The sequence below is a fragment of the Lucilia cuprina genome, chromosome 4, assembly GCF_022045245.1.
Source record: "Lucilia cuprina isolate Lc7/37 chromosome 4, ASM2204524v1, whole genome shotgun sequence".
NCBI lineage: Eukaryota > Metazoa > Arthropoda > Insecta > Diptera > Calliphoridae > Lucilia > Lucilia cuprina.
Window position 1 is genome coordinate 63,224,004 of NC_060952.1, and position 26,368 is coordinate 63,250,371.

The 26,368-nt window shown below is 33.8% G+C and overlaps 3 protein-coding genes across 8 annotated transcripts; all 3 read left to right on the plus strand.

The window, feature by feature from the left end:
* The first annotated feature begins 1,993 nt into the window (after positions 1-1,993).
* On the plus strand, positions 1,994-22,701 carry LOC124419384 (uncharacterized histidine-rich protein DDB_G0274557-like). 6 transcript variants are annotated; one of them, XM_046948548.1, is made up of 2 exons: positions 1,994-3,293; positions 21,526-22,701. In XM_046948548.1, exons 1-2 carry the CDS (start codon positions 3,289-3,291, stop codon positions 22,178-22,180), a joined length of 660 nt encoding a protein of 219 aa, XP_046804504.1. In that variant the 5' UTR covers positions 1,994-3,288; the 3' UTR covers positions 22,181-22,701. The 6 variants fall into 6 exon arrangements, with proteins under 6 accessions (XP_046804504.1, XP_046804505.1, XP_046804506.1 ...); XM_046948549.1 differs by lacking the exon at positions 1,994-3,293 and adding an exon at positions 3,785-4,247; XM_046948550.1 differs by lacking the exon at positions 1,994-3,293 and adding an exon at positions 3,785-4,247 and having other exon boundaries at positions 21,529-22,701.
* Positions 4,496-7,409, plus strand: LOC124419382. Its single transcript, XM_046948544.1, has 2 exons — positions 4,496-7,213; positions 7,284-7,409. The coding sequence occupies exons 1-2, from the start codon at positions 5,331-5,333 to the stop codon at positions 7,336-7,338; spliced, it is 1,938 nt and encodes a 645-aa protein (XP_046804500.1). The 5' UTR covers positions 4,496-5,330; the 3' UTR covers positions 7,339-7,409.
* LOC124419383 lies at positions 7,524-8,750 on the plus strand. Its single transcript, XM_046948545.1, has one exon. The coding sequence runs from the start codon at positions 7,539-7,541 to the stop codon at positions 8,748-8,750; it is 1,212 nt and encodes a 403-aa protein (XP_046804501.1). The 5' UTR covers positions 7,524-7,538.
* Positions 22,702-26,368: the final 3,667 nt, after the last annotated feature.

The window sequence follows — 26,368 nt, forward strand, 5'->3', positions numbered from 1 at the left end:
AAGTTATGAATTGTATTTTGAATTTGAATTAAAGCATTATTAGTAGATTAAGTTTAATTGTATTAACTGAATTATAAAATTGAATTATACAAAATTAAGTACTATTTGAATTTTATATATTAGTAAATTAATGGTTAGTATCTAATATAAAATGAATTGAAAATAAGTACTTCCTTAATATAATTAATATAAAATATAATGATTATTAACTAAAAGATGTTAATATTTAAGTAGATAACAAATAATGTTGCTAACGGTTTTTTTAAGAAGATAAAAGATTTCCAACCAACTGTTCTGGTTTTGGAAAAGAAGTTAGGTGTAATTATAAAAATAGAATTTGTAATCTAGCACTTCTTGCTTAGCAACAGAACTATTCAGTTCATTTCATCCACAATAACCCAATAAACTTGAAACATATATAACGTTTTTAGAAAAAAAGAACCTTTAAACTCTTTTCCTCAAATTGGTAAATACAAAATCACACAAATTAAAAACAACCACCAAAATCAACTCGATAAACATAATGAGGTAATAAAAAAGAATTCTCACACTCAATTAGTTCAAATTACATGTTGATGCTATAAGCATTAAACAAAGAAAAATAAGAAAAAAAGGAAGAGTAAGTAAAAGTGAAAAAAAGCCGTCGGCATTGAAAAATCAAACAAAAAAAAATGAAAAATTAAAAAAAAATTTGTTTTATCTTTCGTACAAATTATTTCATGTGTTGCGGGTGTATTGTTTGGCAAATGGGGAATCTATGCGTAGGAATTCGTGCGTGGGTGCGGGGGTTTCTGATAAAAACCAGGAGCTTGTCTTTTGTTCTTGATTTGTTGTGTATTTGGTTGTTCAGTTGTTGGTTTTGTTGTTTTGGGATTGTGCAGTGGTTTGTTGTTGTTTCCTTTCTGGTGTTTGCGTGTATAATTAGTGTTCCCAAGGTTTTTTTGTTTGTAATGTTAATTGCTGAATGTTTTTCTTTGTTTGATTGTGTTTGCAAATTTGTGTTTTTTTTGTCTTTGTGGTTTTTCGTGGAGTAGTTGAATTTTTCTTTCTTTAATGTTTTTGATGTTCCATGTGCGTCTGATTGAATGCAAAATAAAAAAATGAAGTGTGTATATGAGATAGTATGTGTGTGCCTGTATTGTAGTGTTGTATTCGGTACTAAAAATAGGTGTAGGTGGCAACTCCAGGTATTGATATTCAACAATGCTGTATTTTCATTGAAGTATATAGGGAAATAGGGAAACGGAAAATAAAAAACAAATAGTAGTAATATCATGAATGAATGAAAATACTATTTAAAATTTATGAGCTCCTGATAATAATATCGCCAGAGTATATCGCACAGATACCGTGGGTTATGAGGATAGGGCAGTAGATAGGAAAGAATATCATTTAAGGGGTAATAAGAATTCAGGAAATATGAAGATAATAATAATAATAATTGGCATCAGGCACAGAAATTCAAATAAATAATGTTTTTAAATAAAGTGAAGGGGAATTCGTATGTATTTTCTTGTAAATTTGGCGGTAGGAAAATTGGCAACAGTTAAAATTTCCAGTATATGGCGAAAATCCGCGAATAAAGTATATGGTAGCCAGTATTTAAGCGATTGAGGTTAAAAAAAATATCGCATAAGCTAATGTACTATTAAACGGTTTACTGTGTTGGTTGTGTAAAAGAATAAGAAAAGCGAAGAAAGTAGAATTTCTGCATCTTGAAAGTAATAATTAATTAAACATAAAAAAATTTAATCTTGGATTTATTACGTGAGTTATAAAAAAAAAAATTAAAAATCCTTTATACAAAATATGACAGCGGATATTTATATAATTTATAGCTGGCTATTTATACGTATATCCGTGGGACAGACAGAGGAGTAAGTGTTCCAGAAATAGCCAGGTAAAATTTTTGCGTTGATACCTTAACATATATATACCTAAGTGCTGAAAACTTCATAAAAGGGCAAAAAAAAAAAAGAAAGAAAGGAGAATAATATACTAGTTATTGCCAAAAGAACCAGGAGAATCAAATGCAGTTGAAGTTTTTTTTTTATAACGACTAGGTAAAGTTTGTATAGTGCAAGAAATTATAAAGCAAGAGAATATCTAAAGTCTGTGTAACGATATAATACCACAAAAAAAATCGTTGTACCAATCGACACCACGTATTAAACGAAACCGTAGATATAAAAATAAAGAAGGAAACGTATAAATATATTTATGCTTAAGTTAGATTTAAGATAAAGTGATGTGTCTGAAATTGTAAGTCTGTCGAGAGTGTGTATTTATGTGTATGTTAATTTTGTTTAAGTACAGTGTTCCCTCTGAAAGCCAGGAAAAGAAAGGTTAAGATAACCGCAAACCTAATAAAAAAAATTGTAGAGTATAGGTGTATCTCAGAGATTACGATAAATAAGAAGTTAGAGTTCTCTCCTAGAGCTTAAGTGAAGCGGAATTTAAATTAAGCCCGGCATAGTGGCAGGGACAGTGAAGTACTACCTCAGGGAGCTCCTTTAGGCTAGGAAATAATAGTTAAACGGAAGAATATAAAAGTAGCTTAAGCCCTAAATAGAGGTCTGAAAAAAAAAAGGAAAAGTGAGACTGGTAAATTTGTAAAATTATAAAAACGTATAAAGTGAGATATGTTTATACTGATATTTTTTTTTATTTGGTTCAACAAGAAAAAAGATTGACGGCTGTAATAAACCTTTGTGAGGGAAAATAGAATCGTGTAAGATTAATTATTTATTGTTATATTTTATTAAAAAAAAAAATAGTTTTAATAAGATTAGTATAAGAGAAAAAAATTCAACATTTAGCTTTGTTAGTTTAATAAGTATAAATAAAGATATGTATTGAAATTGGAATTAGAAATAATGATGATGGCTTAATATTGAAAGGTAAATGAAGTGATGGACAGGTAAGTGGGAGTGGATTTTGGGTCGCTGGAAAAATCTAAGGAACAGAATTGCGACTAGGTTGGGAGGGCAGTAAAAGAGGCTGACATCTGTCTCTAGAGAATGTTGTGTGTGTGGTGAACAGTATTTGCTTTTAGTTTCAGTTTTTTTTTTGTTTTTCCTTTTTTTTTGATTTTGTTTTCATGTTCGGGTACACGTTTGATGAGTAAGGGTTGGAACCTCCTGGGAAGACGTACGAGCTAGACGGAATCCTCATCAACGGAAAGTAACCGTAACACATGGTCCTTCGAAGAAACTGATCTGGTCACCTCAATACACAAGTCAAGAGAGAAGATTAAAAACAACCACCAAAATCAACTCGATCAACATAATGAGGTAATAAAAAAGAATTCTTACACTCAATTAGTTCAAATTACATGTTGATGCTATAAGCATTAAAAAAAGAAAAATAAAAAAAGAAAGGAAGAGTGAGTAAAAGTGGAAAAAAAGCCGTCGGCATTGAAAAATCAAAAATTAAAAGTGAAAAAGCCGTCGGCATTGTGGAAAAAAAATGATAAAATATAAAGTTTAAGGTAAAAATTATATCAGAAAATTTAAAAAAAAATAGAAAAAATTTTTAAAATACATAAAAAGAGAAAAGTGCCGCTATAAGAAAAAAAATCAGAAAAAATCAGAAAACACATAAAATAAAAAAAGATCCGCTATAAAAAAAATCAGAAAATACATAAAAAGTGCCGCTATAGAAAAAATCAAGAAAAAAAGTGCCGCTATTTTTAAAGATTTATATATAAAAAGAAAAAATGTTAAAATACATAAAAAAAGTGCCGCTATTTTTAAAGTTTTATATATAAAAGTATATAAAAGGAAAAAATGTTAAAGTACATAAAAAAGTGCCGCTTTAAAACAAAAAAAAAAAAATATAACAAAAGTATATATATTGAAAATTAATAAGCTTACATGAATATTAAAAGAAAAAAATTATTTTATGAATACCCTAATTGTGTTATTACAAGCAAATAAAGTGTACATACATGCATACATATATAAGTACATATTAAATGTGGAAAAAATTAAGAAAAAAATAAAATAAAGCAAAAAGAAAAATACAAATAAAATCAAACGGGAAAAAAAGAGTTCAATTTAAAAACATAAATAGGAGAATCTCTGTATCTCTCCCACTCATTCATCAAGAGAGCAAACATCACTCATTCATCAAGAGAGAACATCAAGGGCATGTCAGTAAGAGAACATCTCAACAACAAGAAGGAAGGAAGAACAAAAGCAAGTACACTCAAACGAAGTAAGAGAAAGCAATTCATCAAATCTAAAGTAAGTAATTTTTACATTATTTTTACACTCGAATATTTAATGTGAGTAATTAATTTGCGAAAAAAGTGTTAATAAAGAAAAATATATTGTAAACTATACTAAATTGAAAAAGTGGTACAAATAAATAAAATTTTGTTAAAAATAAATGTGCTTTAAAATATTTATACGGTCTTTGAAAAAAAGCTAGTGAAAAGTGAAGACTTGAATATAAGCAAGAGTTTTTAAAATTTTCATAAAAAAACGTATGTGTTGAAAATCAAAAAATATAAGCAAATTTTATTACATTTCGGTTTTAAAGTTCTTTCATTATCTCTCTTACATGTTGAACTGATTGTAACACATTTTGAAAAAAAAATGAAATAATCCCAACAAACAATTAAATTGAAAAAAAACTACATTTAGTGATGCTAAAATTTTATCGTGATTGTATGCAATTTTTATATATTTAAAAAAATTATTTAATGTAAATAAGATAAAGAATCGTTATTTTTAACCATTCATACGATCATTAAAGATTATAAACATAAATTCAATACATTTATATTTCTTTTAATTGTTTGCTGGGTAATAAGAAAATAATAAAAATAAAAAACGGTACCTTTGTTATATTCAAGTCTTGTCAAAGAGAATTAAAGTAAACAAGTATAGGGTTTGCAGTTTCAGTTTACAATTAGGGTTCGCAAGTCCGGTTTACTTATTAACGAAATTCCCAAAAATAGAAAACAGAGTTATAAAAATTTCGAAATTTGAAAAATAATTAAAAGAATAAAAGTGTATGTGTAATAACGTTTGTGGTGTTTATTCTGCCTAATAAGTAGAATAAAATTAAAAAGTATATGTATTTAAAAGTTAAAGTCAAAATTTAACTAAGAATACATACTACAGCCACTCAAAACACAAATAACAAAAAAATATACAGAAAACATTTTTGTTAATAAAAATTAATATACTGTTGTAAAATATTAAACGTTTATAACCCTATGATCATTCGTGAACGATAGTTCAAGTATCTGTATTAAACTCCCACCATGCGACACAGAAATATTTAAAGGTAGTTATGAACAATGGCCCTCGTTTAGAGACATGTTCACTGCAGTTTATATTAATCATTCAAAACTTACTCCTGTAACCAAATTATATCATCTCAGAAACAAAACAAGAGGTGAAGCAGGAGCTATAGTAAAACGATATGCATTGTTCAATGATAATTTTGAGTTAGCTTGGAATGCGTTAAAAACTAGATACGAAAACAAACGAGTTTTGGTCGATAACCAAATCAAAATATTGTTTGATATACCAGCCGCAATTAATGAAGATAGTGAGTCCATAAGAAAAATACAGTCGTCAGTAAACGATTCATTAGCAACACTTAGTACGCTAGGAGTAGAAGTAAATAGTTGGGATCCCATTTTAATTCGTTTAGTATCAACAAAATTACCTGAATGTACTCTAGCATTATGGGAACAATCTTTAACTTCTCCTCGTGAATTACCAAAATGGTCGCAAATGTCACAATTTTTAGTAGACAGATATGAAGCGGTAGAGCGACTAACAGGCATTAAAACAACAAAAGACAGTTTTACTCTTTCCAATAAAAAATCTCATATACAAACATATACATCGCAAGAAAACATATATACGAATTGTAAACTCTGTAATAATGAACATTATTTAAGGAATTGTCCAAAATTCAAAACTTTTTCAACGCAACAAAGAATAGATTTTGTCTTCAAAAATAAAATATGTAACAATTGTTTAAGTCCTTCACATATTAAGACGAAATGTAGAAGTAAAAGAACATGTTTTTACTGTAAGAAAGATCACCATTCATTATTGCATATTGCACACAAACCATCAATTACACCACAAAATTCTGAAAATATTCAAAACAATGGTAATAGTAACCATACTAAAAATAATATTCAAAATACAAATACACAAGCTGAACAGACGAGTAATTCTTACAAAGATGAACCTGCAACTACTTCACAACGCGTTCAGGCAAACTGCTCGTCTAGCAACGAAATTATTTTATTGCGTACAGCTTTGATGCAAATAGAGCATCAAGGAGAAATCTTTACGATAAGAGCTTTGATAGACCCAGGCTCCCAAAGAACATTTATTACAGAAAAAATAAGAAGTAAATTAAAGTTGCCTTATAGAAATTCTCATTTTGAAATTAGTGGAATAGGAGGTCAAAAACAATCCGCAAAAAAAGAGTGTGAATTTATTTTATATGCAAAGAAATATAACCTACGAGTTCCAATTAAGGCAATCGTCTTGTCGAGTGTTACTAATACACTACCAGCAGTTACGTTTAAAGTCCCATATTCTGCAGAACTTAAGAAATTGGACTTAGCTGACCCAAATTTTAATAAATCTTCCCAAATCGATCTTATTCTTGGTAATGATTATGAACATTATCTGAATCTAGAAGGCATAAAGAAAAATATATGTGGCCAAACATCAGCCTATAAAACTATATTTGGATGGGTGCTTAGCGGACCAATAAGAGCTGAAACTGTTCAATCATTCTCAACTGCGGTTACTTCATCAGAATCTTCAGAACTCAGTACACTATTGAGAAAATTTTGGGAGCAAGTAGAAATACCCAAAATTCGCCTTACGTCAGAAGAAGATGATTTTGTTGAACAATTTTACACTCAAACAACTACTCGAAACAAAGATGGACGATATATTGTAAGGTTACCTTTTAAAAAAGAGTATCACGAATCAGTATATTTAGGATCATCTAGATTTATTGCATTAGCTCAATATGCCAGTATGGAAAAAACTTTAGGAAAAAATAATGAATTGCAAGCTGAATATAAATCTGTTTTAGACGAGTATTTAACTCTAGACCTCATGGAAGAAACAACATCAACTGAAATTAATTATGAAGGTAAATTTAGCTCTTATATTTGCCCCATCATGCGGTCGTGCGACCTGACCATAAAACAACAAAGGTGAGAATTGTGTTCAATGCCTCTAGGAAAACAAAATCCAACTTTTCTCTAAACGATGTTCTGTATACAGGTCCAACAATTCAAAACGACTTAATAACAGTAATTCTGAATTGGAGAAGATATAAATACGTGTTCAGTGGGGACATACAGAAAATGTATCGTCAAATCCTAATTCATCCAAATGATAGAGCATTCCAAAGAATATTATATCAACTTTTCTCTAAACGATGTTCTGTATACAGGTCCAACAATTCAAAACGACTTAATAACAGTAATTCTGAATTGGGGAAGATATAAATACGTGTTCAGTGGGGACATACAGAAAATGTATCGTCAAATCCTAATTCATCCAAATGATAGAGCATTCCAAAGAATATTATATCAACCTGAAAAAAATGGCCCTATCAAAGGTTATGAATTGAAAACTGTTACGTTTGAAGTGAATAGCGCGCCTTTTCTAGCAATTCGTACGTTACATCAACTAGCGTCAGATTCAAAAGCGGAATCTCCCAAAGCATCATCCATTTTAAAGTATGAGACTTATGTAGATGACATATTAACTGGAGGGGTTTCAATTGAAGAAACTCGAGAGGCACAAAATGAATTAATTAAAACTCTGAAGTCTGCTGGATTTTTACTCAAGAAAATAACAGCAAATGATACACAGTTATTGGAAGATTTACCAAAAGACAATATATATGATTCCGATTTTTTACGGTTTCATGAAACTAGCTCCACAAAAACTTTAAGCATAAAGTGGGAAGCAATATCAGATACATTTACATATACTTTTTCAGCACTAAGTCCATCTACGAAAATAACAAAACGCCAAGTTCTGTCATCAGTCGCAAAACTGTTTGATCCAGCTGGATGGCTAGCCCCTATAGTCATCAGAGCAAAAATATGTATGCAGCAGTTATGGTTAGAAGGTAAAGACTGGGATGAAGAAGTTTCTGAGGAATCTCTACAAAATTGGAACAATTTAGTACAAGACTTATCTGAAGTTGAACTAATATCAATTCCCCGTTGGATTCAACTTATGCCTAATGATACAATACAAATTCACGGTTTCTGTGATGCATCGAAATCTGCTTATTGTGCCACTGTATACATTAGGTGTCAAACAAAAACTCAAAATGTATTCTCAAATTTACTAGTAGCAAAAAGTAAAGTTGCCCCTTTACAAACTGTCTGCCTCCCGCGCTTAGAGCTTAATGGCGCAGTGTTATTAGCAAATTTAGTTAATTACGTAATAAACTCTCTTAATTTCAGTAAAAGCGAAATATATTTGTGGACAGATTCAGCTAAAGTCCTTGGATGGTTATCAAAACCACCTTCATCATGGGAAACTTATGTGGCAAACAGAACATCACGAATACATGAATTAATGACTAATGTCACATGGCGACATGTTCCAACACATGATAATCCAGCTGATTTGGGCACACGAGGTTGTAAAGCACAAAATTTGGTAAATAATTCACTTTGGTGGAATGGACCATCATGGTTAAAAAAAACCATAATCAGAATGGCCTAAACGAAATATATTAAATAATAACCCAGAAAATAAAGAAATACAATCTCTAAACGTTCAGCTTGAAATGGATGACATCCTAGACAATTTTTCATCATATGGCAGAGCTTTACGGGTAATATGCTACATTTTTAGATTTTTCCATAATACTAATAAGAAAATGCGTAAAAATTTAAAACATAATACTCAAATTGCATTGACACAAAATGAAATGAAATTTGTAAAGTCAAGACTAATTGTTTTAGTTAAAAAAACATTTTATAACGAAGAATATCAATGCGTAAGTAAATCAAAAGATATTTCAAACAAAAGTACGCTGAAAAGTTTAAACCCATTCATAAATAAAGATTCAATTTTGAGAGTAAATGGTAGATTAGCTCATTCATCACTACCATATGGCGAACGTTATCCCATAATTTTACCTGGCAACTCCCGATTTTGCCAATTATATTTACACCATTTGCATGAGTTTCTCTTTCATGCTGAATGCGGTCAAATGTACCGAATAATACAAACTGAATTTCTCATATTCAGACTAAAACCTCGTATTAAGAAAATAATCCGTAACTGGAAAGATGTAATCTCTCTCTTCCTTTCCAGGTAACAGGTATTGATTTTGCTGGACCTTTTGAGTTAAAAACGTCGATTCTAAGAAAATCTCCAATAACTAAAGGATATGTAAGTGTATTTGTATGTTTTAGCACGAAAGCTGTCCATTTAGAGCCATGTTCAGAATTATCCTCAGCGGCATTCCAAGCTGCCTTCGCTCGATTCATTGGGAGGCTCCCCCAAAGGGTAGTTACGGATAATGGACGAAATTTCTTAGGTGCTAGTAGAACGCTGGAACGAGAATTTTCTGCGTTTGTTAAAAATAGTGCCCAAGATGTAGCGCAGAAATATATAACACATGGGTTTGAATGGAAATTCATCCCACCTCATGCTCCTCATATGGGCGGCCTCTGGGAAGCAGCCGTAAAAAGCTTCAAATATCACTTTAAACGAATTGCTGGGGCTCACAAATTCACCTTTGAGGAATTCGCCACAATTTTAGCACGAATAGAAGGAGTACTCAATTCCCGGCCTATATCAGCAGTATCAGAAGACCCTTCAGATCTCACAGCTCTAACGCCAGGACATTTTTTAAGAGGTGCCCCTTTGATGGCATTCCCTAAACAAGATTGTTCGAATATGACGGTAATAAATAGATGGGAAAAGCTGGAGGTTATACATCATCAATTTTGTCAACGATGGAAAAATGATTATCTTAAATCACATCATAAAAGGTATAAGTGGAAAACCTCATCTGAAAATATGCAGGTTGGAGATTTAGTCATTATTATGGACGATCTACTGCCGCCTCACGAGTGGAATCTTGGCCGAATTGAAAAAACTTGTTCCGGTTCAGATGGTAATGTACGAACTGCCGAGATACGATTCAGCGAAAAGGGAATTGTTATTACGGGAAGTTAGTGGATTAATTTAAGAGAAGAGGGTTTATTGCACATTCCATACTAATAGGGAGGATATAAGGAAAGGAGAATCTGGCAAAGGACGGGAAAACCCGTTTAATTTCTATAAATTAGTGGGAGATTTATAAGGAAAAAATTATCAGTGTCTGTATTGAAGGATTATTTTCCAAATCTGATATTTCGTATATGTGCTCAAAACTGAATTTATAAAGTGTGGAACCCTTTTATTACCAAAGTAATCGTGATATACAGATTTTATTCTCTCATAGTCCGACGAACTGGTATATTAAAGCCGATAATACCTGTACAACGTTTAAATTTGAATTATGATAATATTACTTTAAAGAATATCGTAAATTTGAACATCTTATATATATTCTGATCCATAACATCATTTTCGTTAATTCCCTAAAATTACAAGAACAATTGCAGCTTATAAGTTTACAAATTCAATTTGGAAAGATTTCTGATATTTTTTTACTCTAATTTTGATAATATCATTGTTTAAATTGTTCATATTAACTTTTCATTTTTAAATTCTAAATTTATAATATTTATTTTCATTTGGTTGTTATAATTGAAGTAAAAGTGTAAATTCAAAATTTAAATTCAATCGGAACAAATCATATACATCCCAACACACATTTTATTAATATATAAAATTTTTTTAAACCAGCCAAACAAAAATATGTGAAATTTTAACAATTATCAATTTTAACCTCAACAAAGGAGTCTCGTGAAATCAGGCCTGAAATCTACGATTCCGGTGAGTGAGTAAAAATTGTAAAATATATATAATTTATTAATTTATTACGCTACATTTTCACTTATATTAACAAAATTTTAATAATTACACATCAACAAATATTAAAACTATAAAAAAAATAAAAAATATATATATAAAAAAATATATACATATAATATATATACAAACATATATCGTTCACTTTTCAAATATAACAAAATGTATCATTAAATTTATCTATTTTTTTAATAATTTTTCTTTTATAATTTTTCAATAAGTTTTTTTTGTCAATTAATTATTTCCACTTAGCTTCACAGTTGAAATGGGAAATTCCAATAATAATCAGGGAACACCTTCACAAGGGCGAGCTAATCGTAAGACAACAAATAATCAGACAGTGCAAAAATCAAATCCAACTACTAGTTCTAATAGTGAAATTAATGATACCCAGATTAGACTTATTATTGCACAATCACTGTCATCTTTTCTTTCGGAAATGATGTCAGTCATGACAAGTGAATTAACGAACATGTTTCATAATTTGAATACTCAATCAGCGACAAATACCCAATCAGATAATACCGAAAACATCAGACGTACATCCTCCAACTCAGAATTTCGTTCACCGCAAGATCCGTTTTGTGCGGATAAGATTTTAAACATTATACGAAACTGGCGACTTAAATTTACAGGACATAACAATGACATGTCAATTGACGAATTTATATACCGTGTCAACATCTTGACCACTAACAATTTAGGTGGTGATTTCGAGCTTTTGTGTAAACATGCTCATACATTATTTGACGGAAAAGCACTTGAAGTACTGGAGGTACCATCGACAGAACAACTACATCGATTGGACATCTTTGACATCTGCCTTGCTTATACAGCACAAATCGGACTATAACGATTTTGACATACTTGATGACATCCGACGGCGTAGACAACGACCTAATGAGAGTTTTGACGAATATTTCGATATAATTTCGTCAATGACAGATAAATTACGAAATCCCATGACTGACCGTGATCTTTGCGAAACCGTTTTACGAAATTTAAAGACCGAGATAAGACATGAGTTGTTACATTTGGACACTACTACTGTTTCTCAGCTACGCAAAGAAGTTCGAAAACATGAAAAGTTTGTCAAAGATTTTCATGCCTTGGAATATCGAAGGACTAATAAAGGACGATTAGCAGAAATGACAACAGAAATAACGGAAGAAATAGATAAAATTGACGAAGAATGTGTAGATGTATGCGCAATCCAACAAATGACATGTTGGAATTGCGATAAACCTGGACACACCTACATTGATTGTATGGAACAGAAACGTGTATTCTGCTATGGCTGTGGAGCCAAGGAGATCTATAAACCAACTTGTTCCAAATGCAACAAGAAAAGTTAGGGAAACGGACAGAGGGATGTCCGACGATTTTAGAGCGGACATCCGCGGAAGATGAATGCAAAATTTTGGACAGTACAAAGGAATTACAAATTAATTTGGACATAAAGGACAAAAAGACTTATGAACACCCACTTTTAAGACCATAACACATAAGAGTAGCCGAATATAAAAAGGCTCGTGCGCGAATTTTTGGTCAAATTGACAAGAGTAGTAGATCGTCTAAACGAATTCGCGAATATTATCGGAAATTAAAACAATTTAAAACTTGTGTTATAGCTACAATTATTGAACCTGAATTTGACAGTAGACCTTATGTCAACTTGAAGGTTGATGGTGTAGTTTGTGGTTTCGACTTTTGGACAGAATTTGGACTCAAAATTTCTATGCCTGTTATTGGTGAAGTGGACTGTGCAGAGACGAATCCGGACAAGTTAATATTAACAAACGAACAGAAACAGAGACATAATAATATTATAGCAGCGTTTCCAAATTCAGAAGTGGAAGGTTTAGGTTGCACATCCCTTATTGAAACCGATCAAGCAACGTCATTATCCTATTTCACCAGCTGTTGAAAAACAACTTTGTGGTGAGTTGGACCGTATGCTTTCTCTGGGAGTTATAGAAGAGGCTGCATCTAATTCTTCTTGGTCATCTCCGACAGTTGTGGTAGTCAAACCGGGAAAAATTAGAATGTGTTTGAACAGTAGAAAATTAAATTCCGTGATGATAAAGGACGCATACCCAATACCGAACATTGACGGACTTTTAGCAAGACTTCCTCCAGTTTACTGTATTTCGAAAATCGATTTAAAAGATGCTTTTTGGCAAATTAAACCGGAGGAAAGTTCAAGACCTAAGACAGCGTTTACAGTCCCTAATCGGCCATTGTATCAATTTACAAGAATGCCGTTTGGACTGTGTAATGCACCTCAATCGTTGTGCAGACTTATGGACATGGTTATCCCGTATAATCTTAAAACACATGTATTTGTCTATTTGGATGACTTATTGGTAGTTTCACAGGACTTTAACGAACATTTGACTCACAAATGGTAAAGACAGACAGACCTTTTCAAAGAATTTACGTTGACCTTATTGGACCATTACCTAGGACTAAGACAGGACATATCGGTATTTTAATAGTTTTGGACCACTTTTCTAAATTTACTTTTTTGAAACCATTGAAAAAATTTAATTCTAAACAAATTATAGATTATATACGGACGACTATTTTTAACTGTTTTGGAGTACAAGAAATTATAGTATCAGACAATGGATCCCAATTCAGAAGTCGGGAGTTTTCAAAATTTTTGGAGTCGTTTGGTGTTCAACATGTGTTGACAGCCGTCTACATCCCACAGGCAAATGCTAGCGAGCGAGTAAATCGCTGTATCAATGAGGCATTACGCTCATATATGCGTAAGGATCATAGGTTGTGGGACGAATATATTGATAGTGTCAATTGTGCGCTTAGGAATAGTGTACATCAAACAATTGGTAGGACACCTTATGAGGTTGTTTTTGGACAAGGTATGATGACAAATGGTAAGGACTATAAACTTTTGGACAACCTGAACCTTTTAACAGAAACGGACTTGAAACTGGAAAGACAAGACGAGTTTGCGATAATACGTGATTCTATTAGGTCATTGATGGATAAGGCTTACGATAGGTTAGGTTGATAGGAGGATGTATACTACATCAAATCCGAAGAAATACACCTAGGCCACTATCGGGCCTGTTGTGCGCTCCTTATCATGTTATAAAAAAAAAAAAAAAAAAAAAAAAAAAAACGGAACTGACTGAATTATTTTTCAGTGTTCAGGAACTCAATTTCCTGAACGTAATTCCTAAGAATCTTCCAATCAGTGTTAGTTAGGAATGTTATTTCCGGAATAACATCACTTCCAAAATACTTGGATCTAACTTCGACGAATGCCTGACAGTGGCAAAGAAAGTGCTCCAGAGTTTCACTGTCCTCTCCACATGCTCTACATTCGTCTGAATCCGCACGTCCAATTTTGTATAGATGTGCACGTAATCCTATGTGTCCACTCAGAATACGTACCATCATACTAACCTCAGACTTGCTCATTTTGAGGAGATTTCTCGTCTTGCTCTCATCAGGGTCACCCCATAGAATCTTCGTGGTTCTACCCACTGTTTCATTATTCCAAGAGGCCTTATGGGTTTCTCTCACCCATACTTTTAGATCAGTTTTTGTTGCGTCGAATGGTTTTGCGTTTGTCAGGTTAACTGCCTCGAGCTCCCTTCCTTTAAAAGCTACTACATTCGCCCTTTCGTTACCGACTACTCCCGAGTGGGCTGGTACCCATATAATGTGAACCTTACCTCTGGAAGAGTATTCAGTTAAAGTTTTCTTACAATCCATTACTGTCTTAGATTTGGTTCTATCACCTGATATCGCCCTAATTGCCTTCTGGCTGTCGGTAAATATATTAAGCGCTGTGGGCGCCATGTTTATTCTAATCCAATTTACGCATTCCGTTATTGCTCGTACTTCTGCCTGGAAGCTTGTGTTATGATTTGGTAAGCGGTGGTATATTTCCGTTTCTGGGTCTTCAATATAGAACCCCAGCCCCACTTTGTCCTCCAATTTAGAGCCATCCGTGTAACAACGGACTCCTACTGGTACTTGCTCCAATGTTCCGCTTGACCAAGACATTCTATCTGGGATCAGCGTTTCAAAGTTTCCGACATATTCTGTGTCTGGTATACGATCTGGCATGTCCGATGATTGTGTATAACCTTCCAATGTGTCCAGTATACATTGATGACGTGTCCTATAACCGCTTTTGGCCAGTTCGCCTAAAGTATAGAGCCGTTCGGCTGTAAGCGCCGCCTCATATCTTAAATATGTTTCAATGGGTGGAATATCTAGCAACGTTTCCAGAGCCTTGGTTGAAGTAGTACACATGGCACCACTTATACCCAAGCAGCATGTACGCTGAACTCCCTGTAGAAGTTTGATATTGCACTTTTTGTCTAAAGCAGTCCACCAGATTATTGAAGCATAAGCTAGAATTGGTCTAATTACACTTTTATAAAGCCAGTTTATCATAGTAGGACTAAGACCCCATTTAATGCCTATAGCTTTCCTACATATCGCCCAGCACCGATGTGCCTTGTTGATTCTATCCTCTATGTGGTATTTCCATTTTAATTTCCTGTCGAGGATTACACCTAAGTACTTAACTTTATCTGTCACCGGTATCTTCTTATCCAGGAAGCAAGGTTCAGTATATGTAGAAATTTTTGTCTTTCTTGTGAAAAGACAGATTTCCGTTTTTGCCGGGTTAACATTGAGGCCTCTCGGTTGAGCCCAGCCCAAGGCCGTATTCAGAGCCTCCTCAGCTCTTCTACACAAGTAATTTGGATCCTTTCCCTTTAAAAGTATTACGACATCGTCTGCATAGCAGACGGGTCTAAGTCCTTTCTCAGTTAGGGTCCTTAGAAGGCTATTAATCGTGGTAACCCAGAGTAAAGGTGATAAAATGCCACCCTGTGGTATACCGCGAAATACCCTTTTCCTGATAGTTATATCGTACATCTCGCAACTTATCCATCTGTTCCTTAGCATGTGGTTGATCCAGTTACGGAGCACCCGGTCAACATAAAACTGGTCTATGGATTGAATAAGAGTATCAGTGTGCACGTTATTGAAGGCGCCTTCGATGTCAATGCATACCGCCAGTGTATATAGTTTGCTATCAAAGGATGCACCTATGTAGTGGACAACTTCGTTTAAAGCGGTTTCCACCGATCGTCCCTTTACATAAGCATGCTGCTTAAATTTTAGGTCTTTGTCGGGTATACTGCTTTTAACCATACTATCGATAATCCGTTCCAAGGTTTTAAGTAGGAAGGACGTAAGACTTATCGGTCGATAAGACTTAGGTCTCGCATAGCTAGGTTTCCCTGGTTTAGGTATAAATATTACCCTTGCATCCTGCCATTAAATGGGGGTATATGTGAATTGCAAGCATGCAGTGAATATCAGAGACAGATGTACGGAGACCAGTTCCGCCTCCATCTGTAAGAGTGCCGGGAAAATGCCATCCGGCCCTGCAGCTTTATAGGGAGCGAAGCTCTTGATTGCCCCTTTAACCATATCAGGTGTAATTACAATTTTCGTGTTTGCCTCCTCTTCCTCCAATATCGGTTCGTCTATGTTATTCGATATACCTGGTGGGAAATGAGAGTCTATTAGGAGTTTCATTGTCTCCTCCATATCCTCCAGCCTCTTGCCCGTGTCATCGACCATAGATTCCGGTTGGACATGAGTTTTGGATAGGAATTTTTTATCTTCGATACGTCATTTACGCTGTCTACCTGTTCACAGAAAAGTTTCCAGGAGTCTCGTTTGGCTTTACGAACAACTTTTTTATATTCACCAAGTTTACTACGATACTCATCCCAGTATACTGCGGTCTTTTTACGCCGTGCCCGGTTAAATAGTTTGCGAAGAGTCTTACCAAGGTTCCGGATCTCCCCGGTTACCCAGGGTTTCTCCTGGGCAGATCTCCGCTCTCGCAGAGGGCAGCTGTCCTCGAACGATTCAACCAAGGCACTTGTGAGCATTTCTACTTTGGCGTCTATGTCCTCTTTATTTCGACATTGAGCAGTGTCCTGACATAAACGGTTCTTTAGTAAGGAACCGAACATTGTCCAATTAGTTTTAGACTTATTCCGAAAATTTATCGGCTTTGGTGGCGGTCGTAGTATTTTGAATCTTATGTACCGATTATCAGAAAAGGAGTGCTCGTCGGAAACCCTCCAATCCTGAATTTCGTTTATAAGCTCTTCTGAACATATAGTTATATCTAATACTTCTTCTCTGATTCTATTGACGAAGGTAGCTTTATTACCTAAGTTCGATGTTATCAAGTCTTTAGTATTAAGGAAATCCATGAGGGCATGTCCTCTGCGATTGGTGTTTGTACTACCCCAAGCTACATGGTGGGAGTTGGCATCACAACCTATTACAATTTTCTTATTTTTCCTTTGTGCCTCTTCGACCAGTTTCATCAGCTCCGACGTTGGTGGTAGCGTCGGAGAATCGAAAGGCAGGTAAACAGATGCAAGGTATATGTTGCCACGACCTTGCTTCAGCACCGTTGCATCCGATGTAGATAATCCTGTTGAGAGAAGAAAACATAAGTTCTTGTGGCATAAGATACATGTTCTCGGGCGAGACCCTGTATCAGCGTAGAAAAGTTGGAAATTTATGTGATTTAATCCAGAAACCTTGTTGCGAATCGTCCAAGGCTCCTGGATTAAAGCTATATGTATCTTACCTGTGTTAATTTTAGCCATCAGAGCGTTTGTGGCCGTCTCGCTCCGATGGAGGTTTATTTGGATAACTTCAATCATTGTCATCCACTTAAACTGTCTTCCAGCGAGTTAGTGATCACCTCCTCGTCCGTTGGATTTGGCTCCTCCGGGTAACCTGAAGTGGCTATTGATGGCACTGGGGTGTCCCTATCAGGCATAGGAAGAGCAGTCTTTTTAATCGACACTTTCCCAATTTTGGAGAGCTATGCTGTTCTGTCTTCTGGCGAGTGAGTGATTTCCTCCTCGCCTTTAGGATTTGACTCCTCCACATTGCCAGTACTTGCTAATGATGCTTTGGTTACTGTCTTAGGTGTTTTAGTGTCCTTATCGGGAGCGGTTTTAACAGCCCTTTCAATCGGCGCCTCTCCGATTTTGGAAATGGCAGCTGTACCTTCTTTTGGCGAGTTAGTGGTAACTTCCTCGCTTTTAGGATTTGACTTCTCAACGTTATCAGTAGTTGATACTGATGCTGTGTTCTTAGGTTTTTTAGTGTTCTTTTCGAGGCTTGTTGTAACAGCCCTTCCAATCGGCACCTTTCCAATTTTGAATATGACAGCTTTAGAGGCGAAGTAAGCCCTACCTTTATTCTTGGCAAGACTAGCCATAGATTTCTGGTCGATACCTATTACAAATAAAGTTCCCTCAGGTTCTTCTTTCCTGTAAAAGACTTCCCATTTTTCCACGGCCAGCTTAGCATTTTGACCACCAAGAATTTCCAGTATACGTTCACTTGTCAGTTTACTGCCCCATCCTTTTATGTATACAGTGGACTTTAAGAGCACCGGAAGCTCGCTCTTCTTTACCAGTCCCAGCTTAGCGCCGTCCCAGGGAGGAGGGATACTTTCCACCAAGTTCTTTAGGGTGCTAACACATTGGTGAGATGCCAATCTCATCAACATCGCGCCCATGCTGAACTCGCAGCTCACGCTCTCTATTGGTTGTCTGCCCTTTGAAGCGATTGCGTGGTCCACTATCTTATTGTTCACCAGATCTTCTACCTTACTCTGTTGGTCTATTGGAATTTTGCCTGTCGGGTTACCGGCATCGTAAACTGCATAGCAGAGATCGTCCCGGTGTCTTCTTCTGGCAACTTTGGCGTAAGATGGCGGCTCTTTTCCTTTTCCACTGTCTAGCCTCTCTTTCCTCTCTTTTCGGGCCTTCTTTTGAGATACTCGTGCCTTCGAGATTGATTTCGCCGACGTGGTCGCCTTCGGAATATCTATCTTGGCGTTGTCACCCTTACTCGCAGGATTCTGACTTGAGGTTCCTTTGAGTGAAGTATGGCTTGGCTTCGACTGTATATAAGAAGACGGGGAGCTCTTTTTCTTCTTCGGTTTATTCTCATTTGTCAACTCCTCGGGAGACCTGATCCTCTTTGCCACAGATCTTGTAAGAGAATCCAATTTTTCTTTTGGAGTGTCGTTGGATTGACTAACTATGATTTCCTGAAGCATCTTTTTCAACTTCCTCCTCTGTGCTCCAGATAGTCTTTTCTTAGTAATAGGTAGGCTTACGATAAAAATGCTAGATTGTATAATTTGCGTTCGCGAGCCAAAGAATTTAAAGTAGGTCAAATAGTGTTCAGAAGATCTTTTGCGCAAAGTTCAAAAGCTGACTATTACAATTCAAAATTAGCTCCGGTGGGGGTGAAGGCCACGGTTATCCGAAAAATAGGACAAGTTAATTACGAGCTGCAGGATATGAGTAATGGGAATAAGGCTGTATACCATTCAAAGGATATATGATCATGAATTTTTATTATTGATTGTAATCCGCCCTTTACAGCTCCACTTCAGCAGTTGAGAACTGTTTAAGATGTATCTGTTTTGTGAGGTCGGATAATATTGATAATTTTCATTTGTTCTATTATTTTTCAAATTTAGTTTTTTTTTAATCGCAGTAGCGTTTAGTCTTTGTATTTAAAATTTTTTTTGGAAAAATTTCATTTACAATTTAAATTTTCTAAAGGAAGATTAAATATTCGAATTTTATTGAACAATTTTGAATTTGTGGAAAGGAGAGAATACATTGTGATTCAGCGAAAAGGGAATTGTTATTACGGGAAGTTAGTGGATTAATTTAAGAGAAGAGGGTTTATTGCACATTCCATACTAATAGGGAGGATATAAGGAAAGGAGAATCTGGCAAAGGACGGGAAAACCCGTTTAATTTCTATAAATTAGTGGAAGATTTATAAGGAAAAAATTATCAGTGTCTGTATTGAAGGATTATTTTCCAAATCTGATATTTCGTATATGTGCTCAAAACTGAATTTATAAAGTGTGGAACCCTTTTATTACCAAAGTAATCGTGATATACAGATTTTATTCTCTCATAGTCCGACGAACTGGTATATTAAAGCCGGTAATACCTGTACAACGTTTAAATTTGAATTATCGTAATGAATATCGTAAATTTAAACATCTTATATATATTCTGATCCATAACATCATTTTCGTTAATTCCCTAAAATTACAAGAACAATTGCAGATTATAAGTTTACAAATTCAATTTGGAAAGATTTCTGATATTTTTTTACTCTAATTTTGATAATATAATTGTTTAAATTGTTCATATTAACTTTTCATTTTTAAATTCTAAATTTATAATATTTATTTTCATTTGGTTGTTATAATTGAAGTAAAAGTGTAAATTCAAAATTTAAATTCAATCGGAACAAATCATATACATCCCAACACACATTTTATTAATATATAAATTTCTTTTAAACCAGCCAAACAAAAATATGTGAAATTTTAACAATTATCAATTTTAACCTCAACAAAGGAGTCTCGTGAAATCAGGCCTGAAATCTACGATTCCGTTTATTAATTTATTACGCTACATTTTCACTTATATTAACAAAATTTTAATAATTACACATCAACAAATATTAAAACTATAAAAAATAATAATATAATATATATAATATATATATATATATATATATATATATATATATATATATATATAATTATATATATATATATATATATATATTATATATATAATATATATATATATATATATATATATATATATATATATATATATATATATATATATTCTTTCTTGTAAATTGGATTAATTTAATTATGTTAAATATTGAAAATACTAATAATTTTAATGACCATACTTATTGTTGAAGAATAAATCATTTAAGATGTCGAACTAAATATCCATATTATTCCATGAAATGTTAAGGTAAAGTAGGTAATGCATATAGGGCCTATTAGGAAATTCATTAATAATAGCATGGTAGGGAGGGTAACTGAGACCGAAAAGACAACATCATCTAGTCTTTTCGAATAGGTAAACTTCATCATCATCATTGTTTTAATTTTTTTTTATTATGTACTGAAATTTGATTATAAAAAGCTACCTGTATTTTAAACCTTATGTTTCGAACCGTAGTCTACTTTTGTGCAAACAAGAACCATCCCCATTATACCCTGAGCACGGCCGGAACGAAGGTAGCATCGTTTCCGAAAAGGTAGAGCCTATATGGTGGTTCGTCACAACCTTTTCTAAATCAAGAAGAAGCTCAGGTAGACTCAAACCTTAAAGTTCAATCCTCTATTTCAAAATAAAATTAAAATTTATATCTCAAATATCTTAGTTTATCTTTATATTCTACCATAGCTTAAAAATTATGTATTTAAAATATCCTAATAAAAATTTATTATTCAAATTTCAAGGATGTTTGATGACTGATAACCCATATTCAAATTTGCAATCCAACAATTTCCCTATAATATACTAATTGAACTATGTTTTCCTTTTATCTATCACCACAGCAGGTCCAATCGACGACTAACCGCCACTCGGGTCCCTAATGAAAATCATAGCCCTAATGAAGAGAGAAGCGTGGTACCAAGAGACTCAGAGGAGTTCTACTGTGTGTTATGCACAGGATATCACGGGCTCAAGTTCTGTCGAAGATTTAGAAGGATGACGCCACAAAAGAGAAGGGTAGTTGAACGACTAGGGTACTGTGTTAATTGCTTGGCTAGAAGCCACAGCATCCGGTCATGTACCTCAATGGAGGCGTGCTTAAAATGTGCACAATTGCACCATACCCTGTTGCACCCAACAAGAACAGTCAGCCCACGACCGAAAACTACCACCAGCAGCAGTCGACGCAGTCTCGATAACTCCGAGACCCACCAACAGCATCGTCAACACCAACAGCTTCGTCAACACCAGCAGCATCGTCAACACCATCGTCAAAACCGACAACATCCACCTCACCCTCATCATCACCAACATCGTTATTATGAACATCGTCATCATCAACGTCATCAACTTCAACAACGCCACCCAACTCCACAACCGCCAGCTCCAGTTGCATCTCCTGCTACAAATACAACACCCGCTCCAGATCAACACATCTTGGCTGAAGCTATAAAATCGTTAGCCAACGTCCTATGCTATCAAAGCAAAAAGGAGTAAATAGGCAAGGTTCGAGGTCGGCGCCATGTTGAAACCAATATTTAATTGTTTTTTATATATATTATTCAATGAATGATTATTAAAATTAGTATTAAGTTACGAATTGTATTTTGAATTAGAATTAAAGCATTATTAGTAGATTAAGTTTAATTGTATTAACTGAATTATACAAAATTAAGTACTATTTGAATTTTATATATTAGTAAATTAATGGTTAGTATCTAATATAAAATGAATTGAAAATAAGTACTACCTTAATATAATTAATATAAAATATAATGATCATTAACTAAAAGATGTTAATAATTAAGTAGATAACAAATAATGTTGCTAACGGTTTTTTTAAGAAGATAAAAGATTTCCAACCAACTGTTCGGGTTTTGGAAAAGAAGTTAGGTGTAATTATAAAAATAGAATTTGTAATCTAGCACTTCTTGCTTAGCAACAGAACTATTCAGTTCATTTCATCCACAATAACCCAATAAACTTGAAACATTTATAACGTTTTTAGAAAAAAAGAACCTTTAAACTCTTTTCCTCAAATTGGTAAATACAAAATCACACATACAACAAGGTAAAGTAAAAAAAAGGAACACATACTCCTCTAAAACATAAGTATTTTTTTTTCTAATAACAATATCTCTTATTTCCCTCATAATTAACTCCAATAATTAAAATCACTTTCTGAGTGATTAAAATTATTCATTTTCTCCCAAAAAACCAAGGGTTCCTCATCCTCAAAAGGAGAAAATTTATTAATAATTTGTTTTATCTTTCATACAAATTATTTCACAAAGAAATAAATTACCAAACATTTTTTATATAAAGAATTTAAAAATAATATGCTATCTTCATTTTAGGCTCCAACCGGTACCTTTATTGTTAATTATATTTTATTTACACGCATTTTCGCACAGCAGTTCTTAAAGTAAATAGACTCTATTTACTTTAAGAACTGCTGTGCGAAAATGCGTATAAATATTATTTAATAGAGTATATTTAATATATTTAATAGAGTAACTCATAATATACTCAATACTCGTTTTTTCGTGTGGGTATTTTGTTGAAATGTTTGAATAAAAGAAATTCCCAACATATTCTTTGTTTTTATTCATTTGGGATCACACATACCAGCTAGCTATGCTATTGAATAGTGAATAAGTCCATACATGTTTGATACGCGTATTCAATATACGTAATTATATTTCATTGCGAATACGTACATGAAGATACTCAAAATGAAACTTGTGTGGACGTACATTGTATTCAGTGTTGCCACAACAAAATTTTTTTTCTAACCAAATTTCGAAAAAAATAACCAAATTAAGAAAAAAGTAAACAAAATTATTTTTATTTGTTTTATGTTTACATTTGAACATTAAAATAACAAATTCATTTTCTGAAGTGGAACAGTTATGAGCGTTAGAGTAATTTTCTGTACGGGATCTTATATGAGACGTATGGTCAATTATGGACCAATTCTCATAAAATCTGACAGAAATATTTTAGTTCCTTTAAAACTTGATTATGTTGAATTTTGTTGCTATATTGCAGTACATTATGTGCTTTAAAGTCAGTACATCTGCCTTTCCATAAATTTTCCTATTTGAAAATCTTTTGACATAATTTTCATAATTCGCGTTAACGCAGTGTCTTATGCAGCTTCTCTCTAAAACCTCCAACTCTTTCATCACGGTTGGACATATTGAGAACCAAACTGGAAAACCATAAATTACCGCTGAGCGAATGCAGACTTTATACCAATCTACCATGTTGGTTAAATTTAAAAAGTTTATTAAATGTTACTCCGAGGTACTTCAAATAATCCCTGAAGTGGATAACAGAGCCATTCAACGTGAGATTCAATGTTTTACTTCGACTGACCACATCCCGGGGACCTTTCCCTGAAGCGTTCCGAAAGCAAATTGCTTCCGACTTCGAAGTGTTTATCCCAATTCCTGTAGTATTCATCGATCACTAAAAGATGATTCCGAACCTTTGCAAGTGCAATATGTGGATCACTGTCATGGGCGTAAACTAGGGAGTCGTCGGCGTATAGGATGCTCCTAGAGTAATTGTAGATGTGGGGAAAAACGTACACGAGAATACTATACAGTAGTGGAGCTAAAATAGCTCCCTGTGGAACACCACTAAAAATATTACCAAATTCGGATTTGGTATTATTAATTTGAACAAAAAATTTTCTGTCTTTAAAATAGCTTACAAACATTTTTATCAAAAAGGAGTCACATCTCATTTGTATAAGTTTATAAATGATTCCAAACTGATAGGCTTTATCGAAGGCCTTTTCAATATCCAAAGAAATAGCAATGGTGCATTTTTGGTCCCTTAAGTTGCAAGTCACTTCGTTGCGTAAGTGAACTAATGCATCAACAGATGAATGGCCTCCTTTGAAACCAAATTGTTTATTCGGTATTCTATTCTGAATTTGAGATTTTTCCATCCTTAACAGAAGAATTCTCTCAAACAATTTACCAATGTTTGATAGCATAGAGATAGGGCGTGTATTATCAATTCGAAAATTGTTAGGTTTTTTCATAAGGGGATAAATATTAGCCAAATTTCCAGAGCTTAGGAAAGTATCCGTTATTAAGACAGTTATTAAAAATAATAACTAACATTTTAATGGCTGAAGGGGGCAATTTTTTTTATAAAGTTGGACAGGTTATCCGCTCCTGAAGATTTCTTACCATTTAAGGACATAACAATTTCACTAACTTCGAAAATATCAGTGAAATGAGTGTCAATCATAGGATTAAGAGAGTTAGGTTTTTTCATAAGGGGATAAATTTTAGCCAATTTCCAGAGCTTAGGAAAGTATCCGTTATTGAGACAGTTATTAAAAATAATAACTAACATTTTAATGGCTGAAGGGGGCAATTTTTTTTATAAAGTTGGACAGGTTATCCGCTCCTGAAGATTTCTTACCATTTAAGGACATAACAATTTCACTAACTTCGGAAATATCAGTAAAATGAGTGTCAATCATAGGATTAAGAGAGTTATTCGAATGTGTAAATGAACGAACCGTTTCACGACAATCAGTAAGATAGGAGTCAACTGTGTAGGGAATCTCGGTAATATCTAATCTGTCAGGATTAACAAATCTGTAAATTTTCGAGAAATGCTGTTCGAACTGACGTATAAGTCACGTCAGTTAGAACAGCGTTCTTATCAAATATTACATCATCAACAATCAGCTTCGAGGATCCCTTAGAGTTCTTATTACCAACAATGTTGAATACTTCCTTGAAGGCTCTTGGACCTGGTTTTATCTTTGTTATCCTATGATTGAACTCTTTTGCCTGATTAATTTCGACCTGTTCCTTAATAATTGTCCTAAGGAGTTTCACCTGACCACTTAAAGGACGATACTCATCCGAACTTCTATTACCGTTCCGATGGAAAATCTTCTCCAGCTCTTTTTGCCAGCGATATTTGATTTTAAAAAGGTCGTTGATGCTTTCAGGGACTAAAAACTTCCTATTTTTCAATTCGAATCTTTGTGAATGTCTGTCTATTTCATTATTCATAGCATCATTAAACCGGGAGACATATTCATCAATTTCCCCATTAGACATATTTCTGAAATCTGGTGGCATTAGATTAAACATTATATGGTGAACGTCATCATAAAATTCTTCCCAATTTGTGTTCTTGAAAAATTTGAAAAACCTTGGAGGTGACAAATTTAGATCAAAGTCCCGGAATCTAAAATTCAATTTGAGGGGATAGTGATCAGAAAAGCTGGGAAGAGAATTTATCTCATAATTTAGAAGTGAAGCATCGACTAGACGCGTACTAATGAGGAAGTGATCTAAAAATGATGGACCTCCTGGGAAAGATGGATTTATATTACAAATTCTAGTAAGATTATCCCCTGGACAGTTTAACCAGTCAAACAAATTTTGACCATTCATATTATTAAGCGAATCGCCCCAGTTCATATTTCTGGAATTAAAATCCCCCCCAATAAACAAGCCATCGTATAGCTGTGACAGAATGAGAAAAATGTTCGGAATATAAAGACTTCCTAATAGACAGATTGAGAAAAATTTGTCGGAATATAAAGACTTCCTAATAGAAGTCTACTTACGCGACCATCGAATGATAATTGTATCTCTATAAAACAGTGAGGAAATTTCAAGTTGTTTATAGCGACGAGAG